At 36.0% G+C, this 25,126-nt stretch overlaps 1 protein-coding gene across 1 annotated transcript in view; it reads left to right on the top strand.

Moving 5' to 3' along the window:
- PIGN (phosphatidylinositol glycan anchor biosynthesis class N) overlaps nt 1–25,126 on the top strand; it is a 213,947-nt gene that overhangs the window by 176,861 nt on the left and 11,960 nt on the right. The window contains exons 25-29 of the mRNA XM_044682228.1: nt 2,363–2,418; nt 2,910–2,985; nt 5,946–6,019; nt 11,981–12,023; nt 15,047–15,099. Coding sequence (XP_044538163.1) covers nt 2,363–2,418; nt 2,910–2,985; nt 5,946–6,019; nt 11,981–12,023; nt 15,047–15,099 — 302 coding nt within the window. The remainder of the gene's footprint in view (nt 1–2,362; nt 2,419–2,909; nt 2,986–5,945; nt 6,020–11,980; nt 12,024–15,046; nt 15,100–25,126) is intronic.

Here is a 25,126-nt window from a genome sequence, read left to right as displayed (position 1 = left end):
ATGTTAAAAATTCCTACTTTCTTCATCTGGTTTTCATACAATATGAATTTGAGACCCTTGATCATGCTAATCACCTTCCTTTGGACACTCTTCAGCTTATCAATCATACTTTTGATTCACATTAAGCTTTCCTATTCCCATTCCTAATCCCAATGTTATTCGTATTGGAATAAATTGTTGACTTCCCATGCCTCGCCTAACCTTTGCTTGAATCTTATTTTTTGAACACAAGCATAAGAATTTGTATGTATAACTATTAAGTTTCATCCTCTTTGATTTTATCCCAATAATCTGGACATCCAGTCAAGAGCTTTGATTCTGTCATTAAGTGTGTTAGCCATCTTTCTCAATCTTGTATCACCTCTTATTTCATAAACTGTATCATTTCTAAATTAATATCTATATCTAATTTAAAAAATGAGACAAACTCAGATCCTAAAGAGGACTCTAATGGAGATGGTCTTCTAAATTGACATCAAATAACTACTCTTTGGTTGTAGAGCCCAACTCTACAAATTACTCGTGGGTCAACAAACCAGGATGAGAAAAATGATTCAGGGATTACAGGAGGGACCGAATTGACAGACTGATGGACACACAGAAATCTTCTTGCTGATCAGTAACAAAGTTTATTGATTTGGGGTACATACTTTATAGGGGAAATGATGTAGGCTAAGGGATTAGGTAAGGCTTTTGCAGGGACAATGGTTAGTAATGATTTATAAGAGAGAGATAATGGATATCTATTACCTCAGTGGTTCTAAACAAAGTTATCTTTAGTATAATAAATCATAGGTAAATATGTAACCATCTAGTCCAGTTCTCAGGGAAATGTTTGGCTTCAGTGGGTAGAACAAGGATAGCCTAGAACACCCAAGAATTTATTCAGGTGTTTTGGATGAGACCATATGTGCCTGGCTCTAGCTAGTTGATGGCTCTGATTTTATTGGGGGCTACATTTGGTTTTGTCCATTTCCATTAAATTACACTATTCATCTAAGCCAGAGGTATCAAATTCACAAAATTCCTGGGGGCAGTCAAACCAGATTAAAATGTAATTGGGAAATGTTTAACAAAACAAATGAAAATACAGATTCATAAAGCTAATGTTAATTTGTGGTTTTCTAAGTCAACGTCCCACAATAGGGATCTGTTCTATTTGAGTTTGACACCACTGGCCCACAGCTATTTATCTTTGTATACATGAATAATTTGATTTTTTTCCAAATGTTTTGCTAAAATTTGAGTAAGCTATGTCTATCAATGGCATTTCTCTGATCTTCCAATTTAGTAACCCTACCAAAAAATTAAATAAAGTTAGTCTGGCCTGTTTCCTATTTTGTGATTCTGCTTTGTGATTCCCTGCTTTTTCTAAATGCTTACAAAATATCCTTTTAATAATACAGTCTAGAATTCTAACAGAGTCAGTGTGGTATACTGAATAGAGAGCTGATCTCAGTCAGGAACACCTACAATAAAACTAGAGGAGTATGAAATCAGAGTAGAAAGGTAGGATAGTGCCATGTCCTAAATGATCTTGAATGCTAAGCTTTTAGGAGGATGAACTTGATTTGCTGAGGAGTAGGAAACCAGTGGGGCAACTAAACGGCACAGTTTGTAATCAAGAAGATTAACTTTAGGAGTTCAAATATGACCTCAGACATTTCCTGGCTGTGTGAACCTAGGCAAGTCTCTTAACTCAAGTTTCCTCATCTGCAAAATGAACTGAAGAAGTAAATAGCAAACCCCTGCCGTATCTCTGTCAAGAAAATCCCCCAAAGGGATCATGAATAGTCAGACATGAATGAAAAACAACTAAAAAACAAATAATCACCAGGGAGTCCATGAGGGTTTTAGGACAGGAATTCTTAGTCTTTTGTCATGGACCTTTTTGGAGGTATAATAGAATCTATGGTTACCTTTCTTTTTAGGGGTCCCTAGACCTTTTATGTTTTTAATGTTTTTAAGTGTACAAAATAAAATACACAAGATTACAATGGAAACTAATTATACTGATATACAGTTTTCAAATTCGTCCCCAAAATAAGTTCATGGAAAACTGGTTAAGAATGCATTTTATGAGGAACTCATATCTATGCATGAGATGACAGTCTTCACTATATTGGACTGGGGAAGAGACTGAAGGTGATAACAGTTGTTAAGAGGTTACTGCAGTAGTCCAAGTAGATGATGAAAAGGGGGCCTATACTATGAATAATGTTCGTGGGAATAAAAAGGGAGAAGATGAATGTGAATCTGTATGAAAGTAATAAAGAGGAAAGAGTCTAAGATATAGTTTTGAAGATGAGATGCTGGGTGTTCTCATTTCAGACTTACTGACCATTTCCTTAGCTCTGTCCAGGTTTTCTTCATAGTGACAGCCTTTTTTGGAACTGGAAACATAGCTTCGATTAACAGGTAATCTTTCTCTGACTACAGAAATGACTACAAAATGATATGATAGTATGACCATACTAAAAAGCATTATAACTAGCTGGTGAAAATTTTGCTTAATGTAGCAAGGATAAAGCCACACATAAAATACTATCTTAATGTTTTAAATAGCTTCTCCAAAAGAAGAAATCTAAACTTACAAAAATCAGTCTCTAATACATACATAAATTGGTCTAGATGAGCTCCACACGATGTTGCCCTGACCAATATTGTTTTGCAACAATGTCATAGATGCCCTACAATAGCACTCTTTGACTAATCTATTCATAACATTGGTATCACAAGAATAACCGACTCCTATAATGTTAGATATACATAATACTAGATATATTCATATTTTGAGAAAGACTTGATATTTGGTAGATTCATTTAAATGTATTTTAGTAAAAACTACTTTTATAAATACATTGTAATTTCCAATAATCCTTTTTTTTCTTCTTGATGTGTTTCTTCAGTTTTGATCCTTCATCCGTCTATTGCTTCTTGACTGTATTTAGCCCCTTTATGATGGGATCCTTGATGATGTGGAAGGTTAGTGATTATACTTGCTAATGACATTCTTTCAGGGACTCAGTAATATATCTTAGTCCCAGATCGTGTTTTGGCTTTTTTGAGAGCATATCCAAAAAGTGGCCAGATTTATGTCCTCTTTTGTGAAATCAAAGATGTTTAGTTGTCCCTAGAAAGATTAGAATTTGGGAGACAAGAATGGTTCTGTCTATGATGGAGGTAGTTCTCACTCCATTACAAATGCATTGGAATTAAAAGAGTTCAGATTGCCTAGGAAGTCTTTGTAAAGGTGACAGAAACTCACTAGGAAGCTTTCTGACTGTCTTACCCCTAGAGATTTTACCCCAGCTCTAGTTCCAAAGAACACCCCAGTAATGACCTACAAGTGAGGGCAGACCCTGTTCCTCCCAGGAGGGTCTTTGGGAAACCACACCTTTTCTGGAAGTATTGATTCAAAGCTCCAGTGACTTGATGAAAGTCATTAAGAGTCAGAGCAACTATGTGGATCAGTGAATAGAGTGCCAGGCCTGGAGTCAGAAGGACCTGGGTTCAAATTTGCCCTCAGACACTTCCTAGCTACATGACTCTGGGCAGGTCACTTAAGCTCATTTGCCCAGCCCTTACCATTCTTCTGCCTTGGAATTGATACTTGTATCAATTCTGAGACAGAAGATAAGATTTAAAAAAAAAAAAAAAAAGTTAATGGTGGAGTCTACTTACATAGCTGTCAAGCTCTCTTCAGGGTCTCTAGAGGAGTTTGTATTGACTTAAACGTTGTCTTTGGTAATTCATTTATTTGATTGGTCTTGACCAATTTACAGAATCCTTTTTTTGTATTGATTACTTTTCATCGTGGCCACTCTTTTTTATCAGAAATTAGGTCCACCAGCACTATAAGACTTAATATATAAAACTGATTGATACTTATTTTTGATTTCTAACTCTCAGTACTACATTTTATAGATGTCTTCTGATCTCTGCTTAAAAATTTATTTTTATTCTCATCAATATTACATAATAAACTTAAAAAAGATGCCCAGCATTTTTTTCACAGTCTTGTCTCTATTGTATCATGAAAAACTTATTTCGTTAAGCAAGCCTTGATTGTTTTTTTGCCTCCTTATTCTACTTTAAAATAAATAAATCTTAAGAAATATCATTAGTAGCTTTTAAAAATTATTCTGGATAGCAAAACAAACCTTCATACACAAATGCAATTAAATTCATATTAAAAACACTTATTAAGTGCCTATTATATTAAAGTATACCAAGAGTTGAGGATAGAATAAAACTTTAATATCCCCTCCCTTCAAGGAATTTTGAGTGGAAGGGAGTAAGGGCAAGAGGGGAATGCAACAGGAGCAGATATAAGTCAATATAAAGTAATTTGTTGAGAAAGAGAACATTTAGAGACCTAGAGAGAGGAAGTCTCTAGGGTTCAAATCTACTTAGACACTTCCTAGCTGTGTAACCTTGGGCAAGTCATTTAAACCTCACTGCCTAAGAATCTTAAAGCAGTTCTGCCTTAGAATCGATATACATTTATTCCAAGAAGGATGGTAAGGGCTTTTTTTTAAAAGAAAAGAAAACAGAAAGAAATTTAGCAATTGTGGGGAAGGGTAGAATCATCAAGGACTTTATGTAGAAGATGATCCTTATGTTAAGCCATGATAGAAAAGAGTCATTCTGCCAGGTGGAGGGGAGAAAGAGAGAATCTTCCACCTAAGGGGAACAGCTTGGTGCTGTTGGAACAGAGACATGATACATAAGGGAGTGTTGCAATTAGGGAACACCTAGTGGAAATAATTCCTGAGCAGCTAGGGAGGATAAGTAGATAAAAGTGCTAGATTTGAGTCAGGAAGACCTGAGTCCAAATCTGGCCTCCAATACTTACTAGCTGTGTGACCCTATGAAAGTCACTTAACCCTGTTTGCATCAGTTAATGATTTATAAAATGAGTTGGAAAAGGAAATGGCAAACTACTCTAGTTTCTTTTTCAAGAAAACCCCAGGGGCAGCTGGGTAGCTCAGGCCTAGGGACGGGAGGTCTTAGGTTCAAATCCGGCCTCAGACATTTCCCAGCTGTGTGACCCTGGGCAAGTCACTTGACCCCCATTGTCTGCCCTTACCACTCTTCCACCAAGGAGCCAATACACAGAAGTTAAGGGTTTAAAAAAAAAAAGAAGAAAAAAACCCCAAATGGCATCATGAAGAGTTAGACATTACTGAAACAACTGGACAATACTTTTGATTTGGGGAAAGTTGGTTGTACCAGAACTTTACTTTCTTTTTTGATTTGTTATTTTTTAAAGTAATAGCTGTGTAATCTTAGAAGCCATTTCTTGCTTTTCTCTTTCCATTTACTTTTCATTATCAACTTCGTATTTGAGAAAAATCAGTGAGAGCTGTTTAAACATAGCTTTGTATGATACCAGAGAAATAGAAAACAAAAGAAAGAATCAGGGAACTAGTTTGCCAGTTTCCAGCACTGCCCATTTTGTTTGGTTTGCCTTGTTAATCTCTTTTTATTATTTGCATCCTTTCTCTTTCACGTCCTTTCAACCTGGAAGTTCTTGAGTGTACTACTGTATTGTACAATGAATAATTATCTTCTTGCTGGCATAATTCAAACATTTGCATTAGTGAATTCAACGGAGCAAGGACTTTTAATAGCCTTTTATTAGAAATGTAGTATGGGGCTTTTATCTTTTGTGATGCCTATAAGTAACTAACTTAGGTTTGGGTTTTTTTTTTTGTTTTTTTTTTTTATCAGTGTAGTCAACATACTTTAAGCCATTTCAAATGAGTTTCCACCCACTTCTTTGTAACATTTGATTATTCTATTGTTTGCTCTACTGTAGTACATTGCAAAAATGAATTGTGGCATTAAAAAAAAAAAGTTTACACAAGCAGAAATGGTGATTGTTTTGAACTATTTCACATAGTCTTCAAAAGTGTATGGTCCTCTTTGTATTTTAACAGATTTTAATTCCTTTTGTTCTTGTGATGTGTGCTTTCGAAGCAATTCAAGTAACAACACAACTCTCATCAAAAAGGTAAGGTAATTGATGCCAAACATTTTTGGTCATTTTTAAGGGGTGATGATGATAAACATTTTGGCGGTTTTTTCATGTCATTGTTAGTACATTAATGCAAAAAAACTCAGATGACTAACAAAAATTCAAGATTTTCTTTTATTCAGTCAGGGTTCATTTTGTTAATAAAGAAAATAAGCTATTTGGAGTCATTTGCATATATGTGTTTTCTTAGTTCTGGTTTCATACATGTGGTAAAGAACTACACAGTGTATCACAATAATAAACAGTGATCTGGTCCCAAACATTTATTAGCAGCTTACGCCTAAGAAAGTCACTTAACTTCTGCCTGCCTCAGTTTCCTCATTTTTAAAATGGGGATAACAATAACACCCACCTCCTAGGGTTGTTAGGATAAAATGAGATATTTGTAAAGCACCTTATAAACCTTAAAACACTATATAAATGCTCACTGTCATCATCGTCATCATCACCATTATTAAAGAATAGCAAATTAGATATCAAGAAGAAGGACTTTTATGGCAAACATATTAGCAATATTAATAGAGAAATGATAATCTGAAAATATAGGGTTAAATAAAAAAGAATAAAAACCAAATAAAGAGTTCAAAAATCTAGTAGTCTGAGATAATTAAGCAAAGGGGCAAATAATCCTTGAACCTTGAGAGATTATCACATTGACATTCATAATGATGAACCAAAGTCTATTAGAAAATATTAAATTATGCTTATTATTTTCTGTGTAGGAAGTAGAAAGACACTGGTGCTACCATGTTAAAATTAATATACTTATTAAATAATATAAAATAAGTTAATATGGAACAGATTCTCAGATTTCAGGCACAGCCTTCTTTTTCTGGCTTCTATATATGAGTAGGCTCTTATTTGTTGATCATTTTCTAATTCATAGTAATTTTCTTAAAACTAAAGAAATATACATTCTAGGAAGATCTCAATTCACATGATACAAATCAAAGCTTAAAATTTGACTCTTAAAAAGATAAACCCTTGGTTAAGACTGGAAAATTCAGTCTTCCAGAGTGACTAATAGGACAGGTTCTATAGTTCTGAGATTTTAAAGAACTCCTTTCATTTGACTTATTATTTAAGTATATATTAAATAAAATCAATTGAAAGAACTACATTAGCATTATTTCATTTTTTATACCTCCAAATTCCTTTTTTTATACATAAATAATTTATATAACCTCTCAGACATCATTTCCATGTATTTGGCAAATAGAGTTGGAAGAATTCTTCCTAAGCTTTAGAAAATTTCTTTTTGTTAAGACTGGAGGAGAAACTGTCAACTGAGCTGTTTGCCTTCCACTAGCAAAATGGTTTCATTGGCACAAGATTGATCAGCCTTCTTGAAAGACACTTAAGAAAAATAAAAGCATCTTAATAGAACTTTCTTATTTTCAGATCAAAATCCTGCATACCGTAAGCTGAAAGAGAGAAGTAATATTAGCATAAATTTACATGTTCTTGATGAAGTTAAACTAGACCAGAGATCTGGATGTTGTTATTATGCATGTACTATAATTTTTAAAAATTGCTTTCCCTCATTACTTAAAAATATTGTCTTATTACTAGTCAAATCAAAGATATTGATATGTTTCGTAGGATATTTGTACGTGTGTAAAGCTGTATTTTTAACGAGTGCTCAGGTCTTGTCCAAAGCAATGCTATTAGTCCTATTGACTAGTCACTTAAATGCAATAAAATACAAGGATAGACATGATTTTTTCTCTTTATTGAGTTAGGCTAGAGAGATGGAATTTGAGTTGAAGTTTTAATAAAGAAAGGAAAGTGATTTATGCAATAAAAAGAAAACTGATCGAAGTGTAGTACCCTTCTGAGGATACCCACTATGACCATGCTATGGGTCTTAAGTTTTAGAACTGTGTAGCTCAGGAGCCCCTTCTAATATGTTCACCTAGTCTGTAGTTAGCCAAAGGACACAATCAGCCCAAAGCAAAGGTTTTCACTAAAATAACCTAGTCAGGACAGTAATCACAAAACATTTCCCCTATAATTCTGGGCCCATTTTCCTATATATGCTTATTGTGTCAGTGTAAAGAAAGGATGCACATGGAGTTCGTGGGTAGAGGAGCATACAGCATAGGTAGAGCCCATGCAGCCAAAACCTATATGAGTAGGAGCAATTCATGCTTCTTATAATACAGAGTTTTGATTGATTATTGATACAACAGAGTATTGATGCTCTTTTTTGCTGCTTCTGCTGATCTTGGTTTCACAGTTTCTACTAGATGCTCACTTATTGCTCTGCTATAGTCACCACCACCTCCAGCTTCTAGCTCTGCTGAAATCCTGGTCTGTAGTACTACTCTACATTTTTCCAGAAAGGGTCAGAAATCAGCAGAAGCCTCCTTGGTAATGCTTCCTGGAAATCTCTCTCTCTAGCAACTTTAATCAGTTCTATAATTCAGCTCCCTAGAAGTCTGAACTTATTTACTTTGAAATATCAGTAAGTGTATCAGTGCAAGACCATAACCCTTGCAAATTTTGGTCCTGTACATACTACGAATGGCTCATTCATAATGTCAGGAAGGGCCTTTGTTTCACATCTTTATATGTTGATTACTTTATATCACACTAAACTAAAAATATCACATGCATAGGCTTAGAGTTCAAAGAAGCCTCAAAGTGCCTGGGGTTCAACCCAAAATGAACTAGAATTCTTTCTACAACTGACACAAGTAGTCAGCCAGCAACTGCTAGAAAAGAACCTACTACCTCTTGAGATAATCCATTCTACTATTAGAAGAAATTATTAGGCAAATATTCCTTACATTGGGCTAAAATCCATATCTCCAGCTTTCCAAGGCAGGACAAAACAAATCTAGTCCCTCTTCTATATCTGATCCATTAAAATATTTTGTAACATCTATCATGTCCCCCTAAGTTTTCTTTTCCTCAGTCTAAACATCCCTAGACTCTTCAGCCAGCCTACATGTGGCATGATCTGAATACCCTCTACCATCTAGGCTGACAATGTCCCTCTCTTGCCTTTTAGTTTCCTTCCTAAAATATGATAGCTAGAGCTTAACATAGTACTCAAAATATGTTTTTACCAGGGCAGAGTACAAGAGGTCCTATCATCTTCTAGGTCCTAAGTGATATGCCTCTCACTTCAACATGAGTTGGAATCATTGGCCTCCAAGGGACTTCCAACGTTACATGAGGAATTTAAAACTCTTATGATGAACCTAAGATTGTATTTGACTGCCACGTAACTGTTGGCTCATATTGACTTTGCAGTCCACTAAAATGTCCAAATCTTTTCCAGGCAAACTATCTAGCTACATCTCTCCTATCTCATACTTGTGAATTTTTTTTTCTTTTTGAAAAATTAATATGTTTGTTGGCTTAATTAAAATTCCTTGTTATCTCCTTCCTCTCCTTCCCTCCCCTCCCTGCACTACAGAAGGCATCATTTGACAAAAAGAAATGTGTGCATATGTGTGTGTGTGTGTGTATATATATACACACACATATATATTAATATTATGTTTTTGATGTTTCTATTTATCAATTCTCTCTGGAGCTGGACATTTACAAATTATTCTTCAAACATTAATTCTGTAGCTGAGTATAATATTCCCTTGGTTTTACTCAATTTCACTTTTTATAATTTCATGTAGGTTTTTCTGTGTCTTTTTTAAATTAACCTGCTTATCATTTCTTATGAGCAGTAGTATTTCATCCTAATCATATGCCACAACTTCTTCAGCCATTTCCCAGTGGACAAGCATCCTCTTAATTTCCAGTTCTTTACCACTACAAAGAGAGCTGCTAGGAATATTTTAGAACATAGCTTCTTTTCCTTTTTCCTTGATCACCTTAGGAAATAGACCTAAAACTAGTATTTCTGGGCCTAAGGGTATATAGCTCCAGTTTGCTCTCCAGAATGGCTGGATCAGTTTACTGTTCCACCAACAGTGAATTTTATTTTTTAATAGGATAAAAGACTTGACATTTATCCCTTTGTAAAGCCAACTGCATCAATTTTGATGTGTATTAATTTCTCCAGTAGTACATTAATTCATTCTTTATTATACAAAGATCTCATATTAAAGGACAACCAATTAAGTGAAAATTTACAGAGGCTCTAAAAATTGTGAATCTTAGCACCCTCAGCCTCCCTTCTCAAGTTCTACCATCATCACTTTGGAAGTGGAAGGGAATTGAAGGAGACTGCAGAACATTTTTTGTTTGTTTCATTGGTCGTCACACTAAAGGCATCTGTCATCCAATAGCCAATAAGTTCCTTTTTAATACCAAACTAAACTCTTCCTCAGCCAGCTGACAGATCATTGCGGGGACCCTGACTGAAGTCTTTCCAAATGCTATACACTGGAGAGCATCCTTTTGGCATTTAGGGACCCATATCACCAACAAACCTTGATACATTCATGGGGCATTGGAGCAGGACTTCTGTTGGGACATAAGTTTAATTACTTCAAAATTGTAGACACAATGAGGAAAAAAAATGAATTTTGTGCATGTGCTCTTGGGGCCAGGTGGTGAGAAGCCTTATGTAGGAAAAGGTATTTGACTACGTTCTTAAGTATTCTATGTATCCTGTGAGGCAGAGGTGGGAAGTATTCCATCTGTGTTGGGAAGTAGATTGCCACAAGTCAGACCACAGGCAGGACCATTTGGCTGGACAATATATTGTATAAAGTAGAATAATGAGTAATAAATTTGGAAATATTGCCAAATGTAGGATTGGAAAGTATTCTAAATAGCTAAAAAGTTCATCCCATGTTTGTCTATAATTGTTTGTTTCTTACAAAGGGATTGCAGAAGGATAGTGAGTTGGACTTAAAATTGAATCTGAGATTCATTACAAACCATTGGGAAATTTCACAATGCTTTCATTCATCCCATATCACTCACTGCCTCAGAAACCTATCTCTTTAACACTCATAATCATCTTATGATGACATATGACTCTGAACCATTGATCAGAACAATCTCAGAAGAAGCAACATTTTAAGTAACCCAAAAGGCAACAGAAGCACATGGTGGGAAATGTACCCTTCAGACTGTTACCAGAAGTGGCTTAGAATGTCATAAGGGACATCATCATGGGTGTATGTAACTAGAAAAGTTGCTGAGTGTAATATGTATCAAGAAGGAGAAACAATGGATAGACATCTCAGGTGCTAAGTTGGCTTTCCACAGACAGTTAAGTTTTAAGTAAGTCTGACTCTTGAGTAGCTATTCTGTAGTAGAGAGTGGAAAGAGAACTACTCAGTGCAATCTCTACCAGGGGGAGGAATAACCCATACTGATAAGATCATAGACTCAACTGAGTAAGTCTGGATAGTATGTGAAAGATGATTTTTTTCCCCATCACAACTATCACTGAATCTCATTTTCTTTTTTGGAGGAAATTTTCTGTGCATGTTATATGTAGCTTTTATGTGCTGTGTTTCTTAGCTGTCCGTGTCAAAATTCATCTAAACTTGTCAGTTAAAATGGAGTAGAATTCTTTCTATGACACCAATGTTGAGCAGACAAGATTCATATTCTTTGTCTAAGCTTGTTACTTTTTCAAGGTTGATTTGGTCAGTGAAATGGCTGACTCTATGTAATAATGAAACATGTTCAAGTAAGATTTTACTTTAGTTTATAATTCTATGGCTTCAGAAGCAATTTTTCATGGTTACACATTACAGATTATGTTCTTGCAGTGCCACTGGAGTCAGTACTGAGAATTTTTAATAAAAATTTCCCAATCCAATCCATCACTCTTGAGTTAGTCACCAGGTCATAAAGTATAATGAACTCTCTTGAAATGAGCATTTTCCAAGGCAAAAAAGTTAAGAGAACATTAGATTGTTTTATCACTTGGATTCTTGATATGAATGAAACTTGATAAATGTGTATCTGTCATTGAATTACATATAATCATTTATTCTGTTACAGCCTTTTCCTCATTGTCCTTGTTATTTCAGACATCATGGCACTGGTAAGGAACTTTTGGATATTCAAGATGGATTAAATTTAAAAACTGAGTGCTGAGTTAATTTAATCATAGGAAATATGAATACATTTTAGTGCATAAAGTTTTTATATATTACATTGGTTTTAGTCCAATTTATCCCTAAAAATTATTTTTTACTCCGCTCATACAGTGTGTCTCACTAAAGCTGCCAAATTATATTATTCGAGTTTTGTCACTTTTAAACCAATATTTCCTATTGTAAGATTTCTCAAATATAGTTTTTGACATGAAGTTAACTTTGAATACATGCAGTAAAAAGGTTGAATTTTTTCCTTATACTTTCTTCTCATTAAAAAAGATAAGAGGGGGCATCTGGGTAGCTCAGTGGATTGAGAGCAAGGCCTAGAGATGGTAGGTCCTAGGTTCAAATCTGGCTTCAGACACTTCCTAGCTGTGTGACAAGTCACTTAACCCCCATTGCTTAGCCCTTTCCACTCTTCTGCCTTGGAACCAAAACATAGTATTGATTCTAAGATGGAAGGTAAGGGTTTAAAAAAAAGATAAGAAGTTAAACTTCTCATGCATTAAGACCCTACTACTTATATAAACCAGATGTTCAATAAGTATTTATTGATTGAATAAATGTCAAAATTTCTGTAGTAGATCAGTCCTTTACCAGGGATATTTGCTCAGCCATTTTGTGTGTGTGTGCATGTACGCATGTGTGTGCATGTGCATATATGTGTGCATGCATATGTGTGTATTGTAAGGAGGGGATTTGTGCAAGGGGGATGGGACCAAAGGAGCCAGAGAAGGCAATTGCTGACAGTTGCTGACAGTTGAGACTGGAGAGAGGATTCTGAGAATTTCTGGGAGGAAGAGGGAGAGGAGAGGTCTTCAGACAAAGGACTGGGAGGGAGAGGAGGAGGACATCACAGCTTGGATCCATTCCTGAGGATCTTTCTTTGGAAATTGAAACCCTCATTCTCTGATCAAAGCCATTCCATCACATCTCACCCATCAAGACTTGAGTTAGCTAAGTTTTTGGACTCCATTTTGGGAACGATCTCTTAGTCTCCTTCTCCCATTACCTAACCTTGCTCTTTCCCCCTTTCAGTCAAAACTTACAATTATAGAAATAGAAAACTAGAAATAGAAACAGAAGGAGAAGGGGTGGAGGAAGAAGCTTAGCTCCTAAGTGACAGACCCCATAGGAATAGTGAAGAGGGTACCCCAAAATCCCTCTGCCCTTTACCCCTTTCCCCAATCTCTGAATTGCAAATAATAAAAGCCATTCATCAGTCAGATATATTCCAAAGTGCCTGAGAGACAACAAGGGAAAGGGGAACCATAGCTTGGTCTGGCTGCCTCTATCTTGAAACCAGACCACCCTCTGTGAAACTGACTGGGGGAAGGTTTGTGTGAAACCCATCCTTATTCAGAATTGGATTGGGGTACCACATACCTCGTCTTATAGGGAAGCCTCGCCCCTAATTCCTGTGGGGCAGCACAACCATCCAGGTCACCCAGTTTCAGGGTGTATATTCAACCCCAGGGGAGAGCTAGAAGAAAGACTTCATAGACTCTCTTTCTCTCTCTCCCTTCTATCAAACATCCCTACTGGCCTTCTTTATTGTTACAGTGTGTAGAGGTAGGTAGGTAGCAGGAGAGAAAGGCACATCTTTAGAGGGCTGTTAGTGTTAAGTCATTTGGATCAGAAAAATGTCATTGTATGTTAGAAATTATTTCAATTCTAGTCACCATTGCCATGACTAAAAAACATTTTCATAATAGTATTTAGAACTATATAAAATTTATGGTCCATACTACATATCTAGTACTTTTGTAGAAAATATACTTGAAATGTATTTACAAATTGTCTGTTCTTTGGCTATTTTTGCTTATATAAAAGCAAACTAAATGAATGAATAAACTGAGCAATGAAGGGGAATTTCTATTTTCATTTAATGATATTTTTCCCAGAAAAGAAATATTACTATATTTGCCTAAGAAAGCAATCTGAAAATTTATATTTATTTTTCCAAGGGAATACAATGGCATCGCTTTCTTAAAGACCTGATTGCATCAATCATAACACTTAGAAGAATGATTCTTCAGTTCACCCAAAATTTACCAACCCACATGGGCAAGTCATACAGGAATAAAAGAGATAAAAGAGTCCCTGCCCTCAAGTAATCTAATTTCTATATCTTGCCACTTAATAGAAGAATTAAAGTAAAATACTCTAACTGACAGCTTTTTCAGAAATATTTTCATGAAGACTAATAATAATAAAGACTTCTGTTTCACGTTTTTCAATAAAATAATGAAATCTAAGTTGTCAAATTTCCTTAATTCTGCTTTATATCATTTTATGAATTTCTTTGAAAATTTTGAGAATCAATGAAACAATGTCATTTCAAATACTGATGAGCATTTTAAATTAGTTTTTATTTAGCTACAGACAGCAATCTTATGTTGCCCTTTCCAGACAAGTAATCCTCTAATTTGATCTGTCATTGCTAGGAAATGGAGAGCTCATGTCTACAAGTAGGGAGGGATGTTGTATGATTTCCATTTTATAGCAGCAGTCATCCTTTTGATCTAACAGAGACCTTTAAACCAATTATATCCTCAATAACATTGTGATGCCCAATGGCCTAAAAATCAGAATATCTTTCAATAATACTTTACTGTTATTAAGTATGTGTGTTATTTTTAATAAACAAAAGGGAGTCAGCTGCTGATATTCTTTACTGGTACAATAGGACTCATTTTCCCAGATATTTTCAGTAACCTTCAAAGCTTGGCTTTTTTTGAAACTACCTAGTTCTTTTTCATTTCTAAACTATTCATGCCATTGTGGTGTCATCTTTGAATGGCAATTCTATTTCTAGCGCCTGAACTATTGTTCAAATAAACATTTCAAGAAAGGTCTTGCCCTTGTTTTATTCTGGAAAGGGAAAACAACACTAAAACTTTGCATTTAGCCTGTTTCTTTGTGCTTCATTAAAACAAGTAATTTTTTGTTTTCTTTTTTTTAATAGCATTTCTTCTTCTTGGTCAGAGATTATGGGAGCTGGCTTGATATTGGAACAAGGTATGGTACATACTCCAATGGCTCTGTGTTATATGAATATCCCCTTCAACAATCCAGATCTCAGCCCATTTATGTCTGCCTATCCTGTGCACTTCTTATCCACATCTTGCCATAAATTGATCACAGATGGCCCAGCCAATGTGCTCAAGGTCTTCTTCACAAATATCAAGAGGATGTCAGTGGAGTATGGAGGCTCTTCAGTAATTATTCCTCTTTCTCACTGAATGACCAGCCTCTCTTATTTGATACCACATTTCTTCTATGAAAGCCTTTGCAGCATTGTGCAAAGACTGAATATTTACATAAAATCTGGCAATAAAGGATTCTAGAGGATGTTGAGCATGTGGAACACAGCTCTTTTGGAGGGTCTCTAGATAGTCATGGACACCCTGGTGAGAGCTGTGGATGGAGTGTGGTCCAGACCATTGGAAGAAATACCCACATTGATGAGATTACAGACATGCTGAAGTGGCGCTGAAGCACATTACCACTTTGTTATGCAGGCAGTAGTAGAAAGGAATGGGAGAATTTACCTTAGAAATGGGGAAATATAAGCACTATTTTCAGAGAACTGAAAGGGTGTCTGTAAGCTGGCCAGCTTCAGAGTAAGGATAGGAGTAACATGCAGAGGCTAAAGAAGGTTTTTAGCTCAATGTAAAGCACTTCATTGGAAATGAATGAACCAAACATGGAATGGATTGTCATCTTGTCAGGGAGTAAGATTCTTTTATGTTGAAGCATAAACATGATCACTACCTATTAGCAATGTTCTAGAAGGAACTTTCAACAGTGTAGGAAGTTAGAATGGAATCTGAGAGTTGGCACAGATCTTATGTAATCCAATTCCCTTTAGAACACACACAATGAATAATTTGCTTTTGCTCCAGATAATCTACTAAATAGTTCCTCTGAGTTTTTCCTTTTCTGTATGAACCCATTCCCAGACATGCATTCAAGTCCTCTCTAAAAATCAGTTCATGGTAGGGGCAGCTAGGTAGCACTGGAATTGGAAAAAGGAAGATTCATCTTCATGAATTCAAATCTGGTCTCAGAAACTTGCTAAGCTATGTGACCCTGGGTAAATCATGTAATCCTGTTAACCTCAAAAAGAAAAGTTAGTTTAAAGGGGCAGCTAGGTAGCACAGTGGATAGAGCACCACACCTGGAATCATGAGAACCTAGGTTCATCTGGCCTTAGACACTTCCTAGCCTGCGTGACCCTGGGAAAGTCATTTAACCCCAATTAACCTAGCTTTTGCTGCTCTTATGTCTTAGAATTGATACTAAGAGAGAAGCTAAGAATTTAAAAAATAAAATAAAATAAAATAAATGCATTGATTCAATTCAATAAACATTAAGTACCTACTATATATCCGGTGCTCTGCTAAGCTCTGAGAGTACAAACACCAACAAAGAAGATAGTCCCTGCCCTCAAGGAGCTTATAATGTAAAGAAAGACAATATACATAGAGAAGCTGAAGAGGGAATGGGGAGATGGGGATGGCCTAGAGCTGCCGATGGAGAATGAAATGACCAACAAAGTCTGTAAAGGAAGACCTAGAAGAGTTTAGTGCTCTGTCCTCCAGCCTCCAGTCAGAGGAGAGAGGCATCCTAGGGTGCTGAGTAGGTGTAGAGAATCCAAACCTGAGCCATCACAAATGTATGAAGCCTCCTCTATGCTGAGCATATATGATAATAATAATGCTCAGGGCTGGGGCAGGTACAGACTTTGACTAAGACATGGTCCCTTCCTTCACAGGTCAGCACAGACACTTGGCAGACCAGATTAAAATGTCATTGGGAGATACTTAACAAAAAAATAAAATTACAATACAACACAGATAATTGAAGTCAATATGCAGTCATAAGGATCCTTATGTATAGATTAGTTGTCAGCCCCATTTTTATCCAAGTTTGACACATCTACTCTAGTCCAGACTTATGACACCAAAGAGAACAGTCAACTTATACAATAATAGAGGACAACTACAAAAGAGTGCTGTAGCACTGAAGGAAAAAACAATCAGTGCCTCCCAGGGTCTCTTCCAACACTAAGATTCTATGATTATAATTTTGCTTTTAGTTTCTTTTTCCAGACATTATTCATGCACGGAAGTTTCTTTGGCAAACAGAGATGTTTCCAGGCATTGCAGAAAAGTAGTCGCTTCTATCATTAAACATGTTGGCAGAGTGCCCTTAATGTGAACCAAGTTCGTTTGAATTGTGACTACTGCAGTGACTTTCTCTTGTAGTGTGCTGCATTTTTCATTTCTCAGAACTTAGTTGTTCTGTATATGTCTGATTCACAACACTAGAATTTGTCTTTTTGTCCTCTTTGCTTCATTCTTTTGTAAATATTCACAGAATAATAACCCATCCTAGACTTTTATATATGAAAGGAGCAGACACTAACACCTGCAGGTACAGCTAGTATTTGGCCATCATCAAGTGCTTATGGTGGGTTTCTAGGGAATTTTAAAAGATTCCTTAAGTATCAGGCTCATGTTCCTAAATTACTAAATACTTTTTTTTTTCAATGAGACACTGTAATACCAGAATGTGAAGCAGGACAGCAGTAAATGGTTGCTGTGCAGGAGCTAGGATGCTATATTTCATAAGCTCCAAAACTGAAAGGAGACCTTAGGGATCGACTAGCCTTACCACCTCATTTCATATCTTCATAAAATTAAGCTGCAATTTTTAGAAAGATTTGTTAAACCATTTTACCATAATATTTCAGTGGCTGTGTGCTCAATCTCATCAATGTGGGTATTCCCTCTGGCAGTACAGATCATTACCTACCTCTGCCTCCCCATCCCATATGATCTAAGGATGTGTTGGTTTTTCTTGAGGTCACCATCAGTTAAGTAGATAAAAACATTATGTTGAACTCAAGCAAAATGGTCTATATTTTCTGACTCCAAGTCTAGTGTTCTTTCTGCTACCCTAGCCTGGCAACTTCAAAATCAAAAGTAGGATAAGGATTAGAACCCTGGTGAGTGCCTGAGGCTGTTCAACATACAAATGCAGTTATATAAAGGTACTCTCTCCTCCCCTTTAAAAAGCATCACAATTAATGTGATCTCTGTCAAACTAGAATGGCGAAGTTGTTTTTATGCCATTCAGTTGTGCCCAACTCTTTGTGACCCCATAGATCATAGCACACCAGGTCCTTCTTTCCTTTCTATCTCCCAAAGTCTGTCCAAGCTTATGTTTGTTGCTTCCATGTCACTATCAACTGGATTCTCTGTCTTCCCCTTCTCCTTTTGCCTTCAGTCTTTCCCAACATGAGGGTGTTTTCCAGTCTTCTCATTATGTGGCCAAAAGCTTCAGCTTCAGGGTTTGACCTGAATTTTCAGAATTAATTTCTTCAAGTATTGACTTATTTAACCTCCTTGCTGTCCAAGGAACTCTCAGAAGTCTTTTCTAGCACCACAGTTCAAAAGCATTGATTCTGAGGTTCTCATCTTTCCTTGTTGGCAGCGTGATGTCTCTGCTTTTTAGTATGCTTTCCAGATTTTCCATAGTTTATGTGTGTAGTTAGCTTAACAATAAAGAGTTTCTCACCCACAAATGTTCTGGGGAAAAGCTCTCACACAAAGCCAGTTATTAAATTTTAAATTTAATGCAAAAAATTAGCATTTATTGCTCAAAAAGCTACTAATTGGGGGCAACTGGGTGGCTCAGTGAATTGAGAGCCAAGCCCAGAGATGGAAGGTCCTGGGTTCAAATTTAGCCTCAGACACTTCCTAGCTATGTGACCCTGGGCAATTCACTTGACCCCTATTGCCTACCCCTTACCACTCTAATGCCTTAGAACCAATACACAGTATTGATTTCTAAGATGGAAGGTAAGGGTTTTTAAAAAAAGCTACTAATCAAGATTTGATGATTTATTGTTTTGTTGAATACCTAGACTTTTAAAAGTGATAGAAGAAATGATAGTAATTCAAATTGAAACTGAAAGCTGGTGTGTTACGAATAAAATGGATATAGATGGATATTAAAAGTATTAATACTTTATTTAAAGCCATATTGGTAGGTAATTAAGAAGGCAGCGCACCTGCTGAGATCTAATTCAAATCTCCTGCCATTACCTTCTGCCCACCTGGCTGCTTCCTACAAAAGAGTACGTTTCCCAATCACATCAGGAGTCTTATACCTCTGTCTACATAATCACACTTCCTCCATAAGAAGAATCATGGGAAATGTAGTTTCCAAGTCCCCTAAACGTCCACAGGAAGTTTATATTATGGATCTTGATATTAAGACCAAGGACCCAAAATTTCCACTAACACAGGTGTCAATTTCTTTTCACTAGAGAGCCAGCTGTTAAACATTTACCAACATACCCCTAATCTTACTCAGGTAAATAAGCACAAGATACCATGATTCTTTCCTCATCTTCACTTTCATCTTCCCTGGATGCTTTCATAACTCTTCTAATATTTTTGCGCTATACATTTTGCTATATTCTTTTTTTATTTTTCCTATGGCCTATAACATAGGCCACTTGAGAAAATTTTCATAAATGAACTGAATGACTTTAGCTGTTAAAATAGATATCATTCTAGACTTGGAGCCAGGAAGATTTGTGCCACATTAGTTACATGACCATAAGGAAGTCATTTCATTCCTCTCAGTCTCAGTTTTATTGTTTGTAAAATGGAGATAATTATACTTGTAATACGTACCTCACAGGTTGGTTGTAAAGTTCAAATGAGATAATGGATGCAAAGGACATTACAAATTTCAAAGTTCTGGATAAATTGTCATCATTATTATTTTGTTAAGGGCCAAAGATGCCAAATTCCATCAAAATTATTTCAATTTTTATTGAATATGTGCAGATAGTATAATATATCTCTGCAAAATGTATGTCGAAAGGTGAAATTTAATACAGATACGTGTAAATTCTTACTTTTTTAAAAAAAAATCAACAGCTTTACTTAAAGAATGGAAGCAAGGTAGGACTTAGATAAAACTTCACTTGAAAAAGATATAAAGAGCTTATGTCAGAGTAGAATGAGACTAATCATTGTCCTATTGTACTCACATTGGATGTATTATATATACTTAGATATCATCAGTGCCAGAGTTTTCAAAAATGTTTGCAAGACAGTGGACAACTAGCAGAAGCTGAATAGTAGAATGGAGGCTATTCTGAATGGAAAATTGGTTGAAGGAATTGGAGAGTTAACCTGGAGAAGAAAAGACTTAGAGAGCACACAATTCTTAGAAGTATTTGATGAGTTATCATGTAGAAGAAGAATGTATTTTGTTCTGTTTGTATTTATAGGGCAGAGCCCTGGGTTGAAGTTTGCAGGGAGCCATATTTAGTCTCAATTTAAGGAAAAATTTCCTAACATAGCTGTGCCAAAGTGAAAGGAGCTACTTCAGGAAATGGTAGAGATCTTCTTATAGAAATGCCCACTTCTTAGGGATGTTATAAAATAGATTTAATAGACTAGAATAAAATAGTGGGTTGGAGTAGATAATGTTTGAGTCCCTTTTTGACTCTTGAGATTTTTTGATCATGCAAACATAAAGGTTAGATGGTTTGCTTAAAGAATCTTAGATGAGGGAGCAGCTAAGTTGCTGTGTGAATTGAGGGCCAGACTTTGAGACAGGAGATCCAGAGTTCAAATCTGGCTTCACGTATTTCCTAACTGTGTGATCCTGGACAAGTCGCTTAACCCTCATTGCCTAGTCCTTTATGCTCTTCTGCCTTAGAACCAATGCACAGTATTGATTCTAAGATGGAAAGTAAGGTTTTTTTAAAAAGTCCTTTCCCCATATTAGCCATGTGCAATTTTGATTCCAAGATGGGAGGTAAGGGCCCAAAAAAACCAAACCTTAAATTACTGAAATTCTGGAAGCAAATCTTCAATCATAATTAATAAAAATGTACATCCCTGTGAAATTATATTGGGCTAAAAACAAATTCCATGTTTATTGCTTTTATGATCTTTCATTCATCCCCCTTTTTTTTTACAAGGTAGACTAAGAAGGTATACTTTTAGAACTTTAAGGAAATAATTTATTTGGGGGATAACTTTCTTAGCTAATGAAAGAATTTTAATTAAATTCATTTTGATTCATTTTCCAGGTTTTATAGTATGGTATGTGGAATCAGATTAGTACAGGATCAATTCAATTGCTTAATGTTATTAGTTGATTTAATAATGGTGGTCATTTAGCCTTGAATTATTTGTGTTCTGCCTCCATGGTGCTTTTGGTTATATCTTATTAAAATATAAATGGCAAATAAAGTATTTAGCATTTTCATTTAGCTATAATGGAAACTTGTGTTTCAGTACAAGGATTTTTGAATACCTTCCTAGAGGTAATTTGCACTACTATAGTTGCTTGACTCTTAAAATTGATTACTGGGCTTCATTCATTTGAATAGCTTTGGAATACTTTAAGTTAGGAAATCTAGACTTTCCCAGTTCAAGCCTGTGTTCTTCAACCTCTGCCATACTAAAGTGATGCTAAGACTTAAATGGAAACTGTATAGAGATGATAAACTACACAGCTATTTCACTGCTAAAATGTCACTAATTTTTTAAAAACCATCAAAAGTTCTAGACCATTAAAATGTCACATGTTGAATGTTTTATACTTTACATAAATGTGCTTTCCATGAAGTTTGAGTTTAACCTGCCCTTTCCACACAACTCATGAATTTTAAATTATTGAATTATATTTTTATAATTTGGTTTTGGACAAAGGGCATTACAAGACTTCTGGGTGGGGGTGGGGGGGAGTAAGCAGGAATTGTATGCTATGGCCTTCAGAATTACTTATAATGAAATGGAGTATCTGAGCTTCATGAAACCATATTATTCAATATACTAAGCATTTCACAGGACATTTCATAAAAACAATCCTCCAGTCAATTCTTGACAATATCAATTTGACCAGAGTAGGCAACGCAAAAATAGACTCTCTAAAGGATATATAAAATGTCTCTGTGCCAGACAGCGAGTAATTTACCCCTCCTTTCTTGATGTTGAATGAATGTTGGTTGGAATAACCCTTAAGTATGGAGTAAAGGCCAATAGATATGGATGAGAATTAAACATTCTATAAAGCATAGGCTTCATAAATCTTAATATTTGCCTTATAGATTTCCAAAAAGGCCTTTCTGATCTTGGGAAATATAAGCTTGACCAGATAGTGTTATCTAGTATTATCACTTTTCATTCTCCTATGCCATGTTGAAATTTTTCTTTGCTATATTCAGCCTGTCAAATGGAACATGTAATTAAAGATTCCATTAAAAAGATGATTGTCTAATCATGAAATGACCTGTTAGATTTTAAAAATAAAATAGCCTTGAAGTGATTTAGTGTTAGATTTAAAATATAGTCCATTTTTGGACATAGCATCATTCTGATAGATAACTAATTCTCAGTTGAGTTCACTGAGGTTTTCTGAGAACATTTGTTTATGGTAACATGGACACACTTTCTAATGAAAAAGTCTTATAAAAGCCTTCTCCCTAGCTCAGTGCTATTTGGTTAGAGCCAAATGTCAGAAGGAAAAAGTTTTGGGTTTTTTTTTAAATGATTTTTCAAGGTCTCTAGTTTTCTTATCTCTATTTTGTTCCCACATCTGCACCATAAAGAATGTGGGCCACTACTTTTATTTTACCAGTATTTAAAAATAGAATCTATTGGAAACTATTTAATACAATGACATTTAAATATGGATATCTTATTTTAGTAATAATGTGTTTATATTAAAATAAACACCAACATATTCGAAGTTATGGCTAAGTATTTATAGCCCATCAACAAATTTGCTATCTTCCAAAAATTATCGCTTTCCTTTTAAAATAGTCTTTAATGGCATTTTTGTGTGGACACTATTACCCAATGAATAGCCGTTTAAGCTTGATACAATTAAATGACAGCATATTGTCTATATATAGGAAATAAAGATTTTATAGAGTCCAGTTGAAAAACATCTAGATCCAATAATCCTTTAATTATGTCATTAAGGAGGGAAAAGCAATTTGGCATATTGGATAGAGAGCCAGCTTCAAAACTACAAGACCTGGGCAAGGCAATTAATGTATTAGTACTAGACAACTCTCTATGACTGTCAGTTTCCAAGAAAGAGCTAACTTGCATTGGTAGGGGAAATTTCCCCACCTAGGAATTCCTTATAATTATGAGATCACAGGCCTAGGCTTTTCCCATTAAGGTAAAGATCAAAGAAAGTAGGGTTAAGGCAACATTGTTTCAGCTGTCAAGCAATAAAAATTATCTGTATCATGAAACTTGAGGGACCTCCTTTTAATCTAACAAGGATGCCAACGTGTAGCTGCAATAAAACACTGAAGCAGTAGTATTCAATAGTACATATTGGAAAAAAAAATAAATGTGTGTTGTGATAATATATGTATTAATGGGTATTGATAAGGTATTCCATAGATTGGTGGTATAGAGATCGAATGATGTTAAATGATTTTCTACGTTCTTAATAGTCCTTGGGCCAGTAACTTAAATCCTATTGATCTGGGTAAGGATTTCAGGGAGATACTGTCAAGGTAACAACAACAAGGGTTTATTAAATTAACTGGGATAGGTAAGGGAAGGGCTTGGAATGAACTAACTAGGACAGATCTGGATTCCCTCCCACCAAGGTCCAACAGATTTCTATTCTTATCTCTACCTATATTACCCAGCTGCCTAACTCTATCCTATCCAGTATTTCTGCTTTGGTGATATTTAAAGTAAGGGAAAGGGGCTTCCGGGTTAAGATGGCGGCAGAGTAAGAAGCAGCTCTAAACCTCTCCTGACCGAAACACACAAAACTCCTCAAGGGGACATAAAAACAAGTCCAGACGAACGGAGGAACCCCACAACAGGACACAGCGTGGAAGGTACGTGGAATCGAGACATTTCCAAGCTAAAAAGGGCTCTCACTCAAGCGCAAGCTGAGCAACCGCCCCACCCCCACCCCCTCCACACTCTCCTATAGCTCTGAACCCAGCTAAAAAGAAATAGAGCAAGTTTGGGGCACCCATCGAGTCATCAGCAGCTCCGGGACCTGTTCCTGAGAGCAGCAAGACTTAGGACCCCATTAAGTCAAGAACGCACGCGAAATCTGAGCGCGTGCGGGAGCGGACGCTGGGAGCGGAGCGCCGGCTGAGCAGAGGCCTGGGTGGAGGTAAACACAACCAGGAACTAAAGCCTAAGTGGGGAACCAGTGCAGACGGGTATACGACTGTGGAAGTAGCGCCCTGAGACTTGTAAAGAAACCTCCTGCAGAGGTTCAAGCAAGGGAATCCACCAGGGGGCTTGACCTTGGAAAAAACTAGATCTCAGTCCTCAGGAGCCAATAGATCTCAGACAGACACTGAGAGCGAGGATAAACCTGAGAAGCTGCTGGGCTAATGATGGCTAACCAGTTACAGGAAATTCAGAAGAGAAAGAATAATAACAAAAAAAAGAAGTCTTTAACACTCGACAGCTTCTACACAGAGAAAATCCAGACAACCGAGCAAACAGAGGAGGAGAACAAACAACCATCCAGACCCTCCCCAAATAAGGAAAACTCCTCACAACCTATGGAAGAGTTCAAATCTGAGATTTTGAGGAAAATGGAAGAGATCTGGCAAGAAAATAACAGCTTAAAAGGTAGAATCTTGCAACTGGAAAGCGAGGCTCAGAAACCAAATGAACTGATAAGCAAATTGAACACAAGAAATGACCAGATTGAAAAGGAATACCAGAAGATTATGGCCGAAAACAAGAAGATTATGGCCGAAAATCAAAAGATTATGGCCGATTACCAGAAGATTATGGCCGAAAATCAATCCCTAAAGGCTAGAATTGAGCAAGTAGAAACTAATGATCTCTCAAGACAACAAGAACAAATAAAACAAAGCCAAAAGACTGAAAAAATAGAAGGAAACATGAAATATCTCAATGAGAGAGTGACAGACCAAGAAAACCGGTCTAGAAGAGACAATTTGAGAATAATTGGTCTTCCAGAAAAACCAGAAATTAAT

The sequence above is a fragment of the Gracilinanus agilis genome, chromosome 1 (assembly GCF_016433145.1).
Source record: "Gracilinanus agilis isolate LMUSP501 chromosome 1, AgileGrace, whole genome shotgun sequence".
Classification (NCBI taxonomy): Eukaryota; Metazoa; Chordata; class Mammalia; order Didelphimorphia; family Didelphidae; genus Gracilinanus; species Gracilinanus agilis.
The sequence above is the reverse complement of the archived record's forward strand: the minus strand, read 5'-3'. Positions and strand labels throughout refer to the sequence as shown.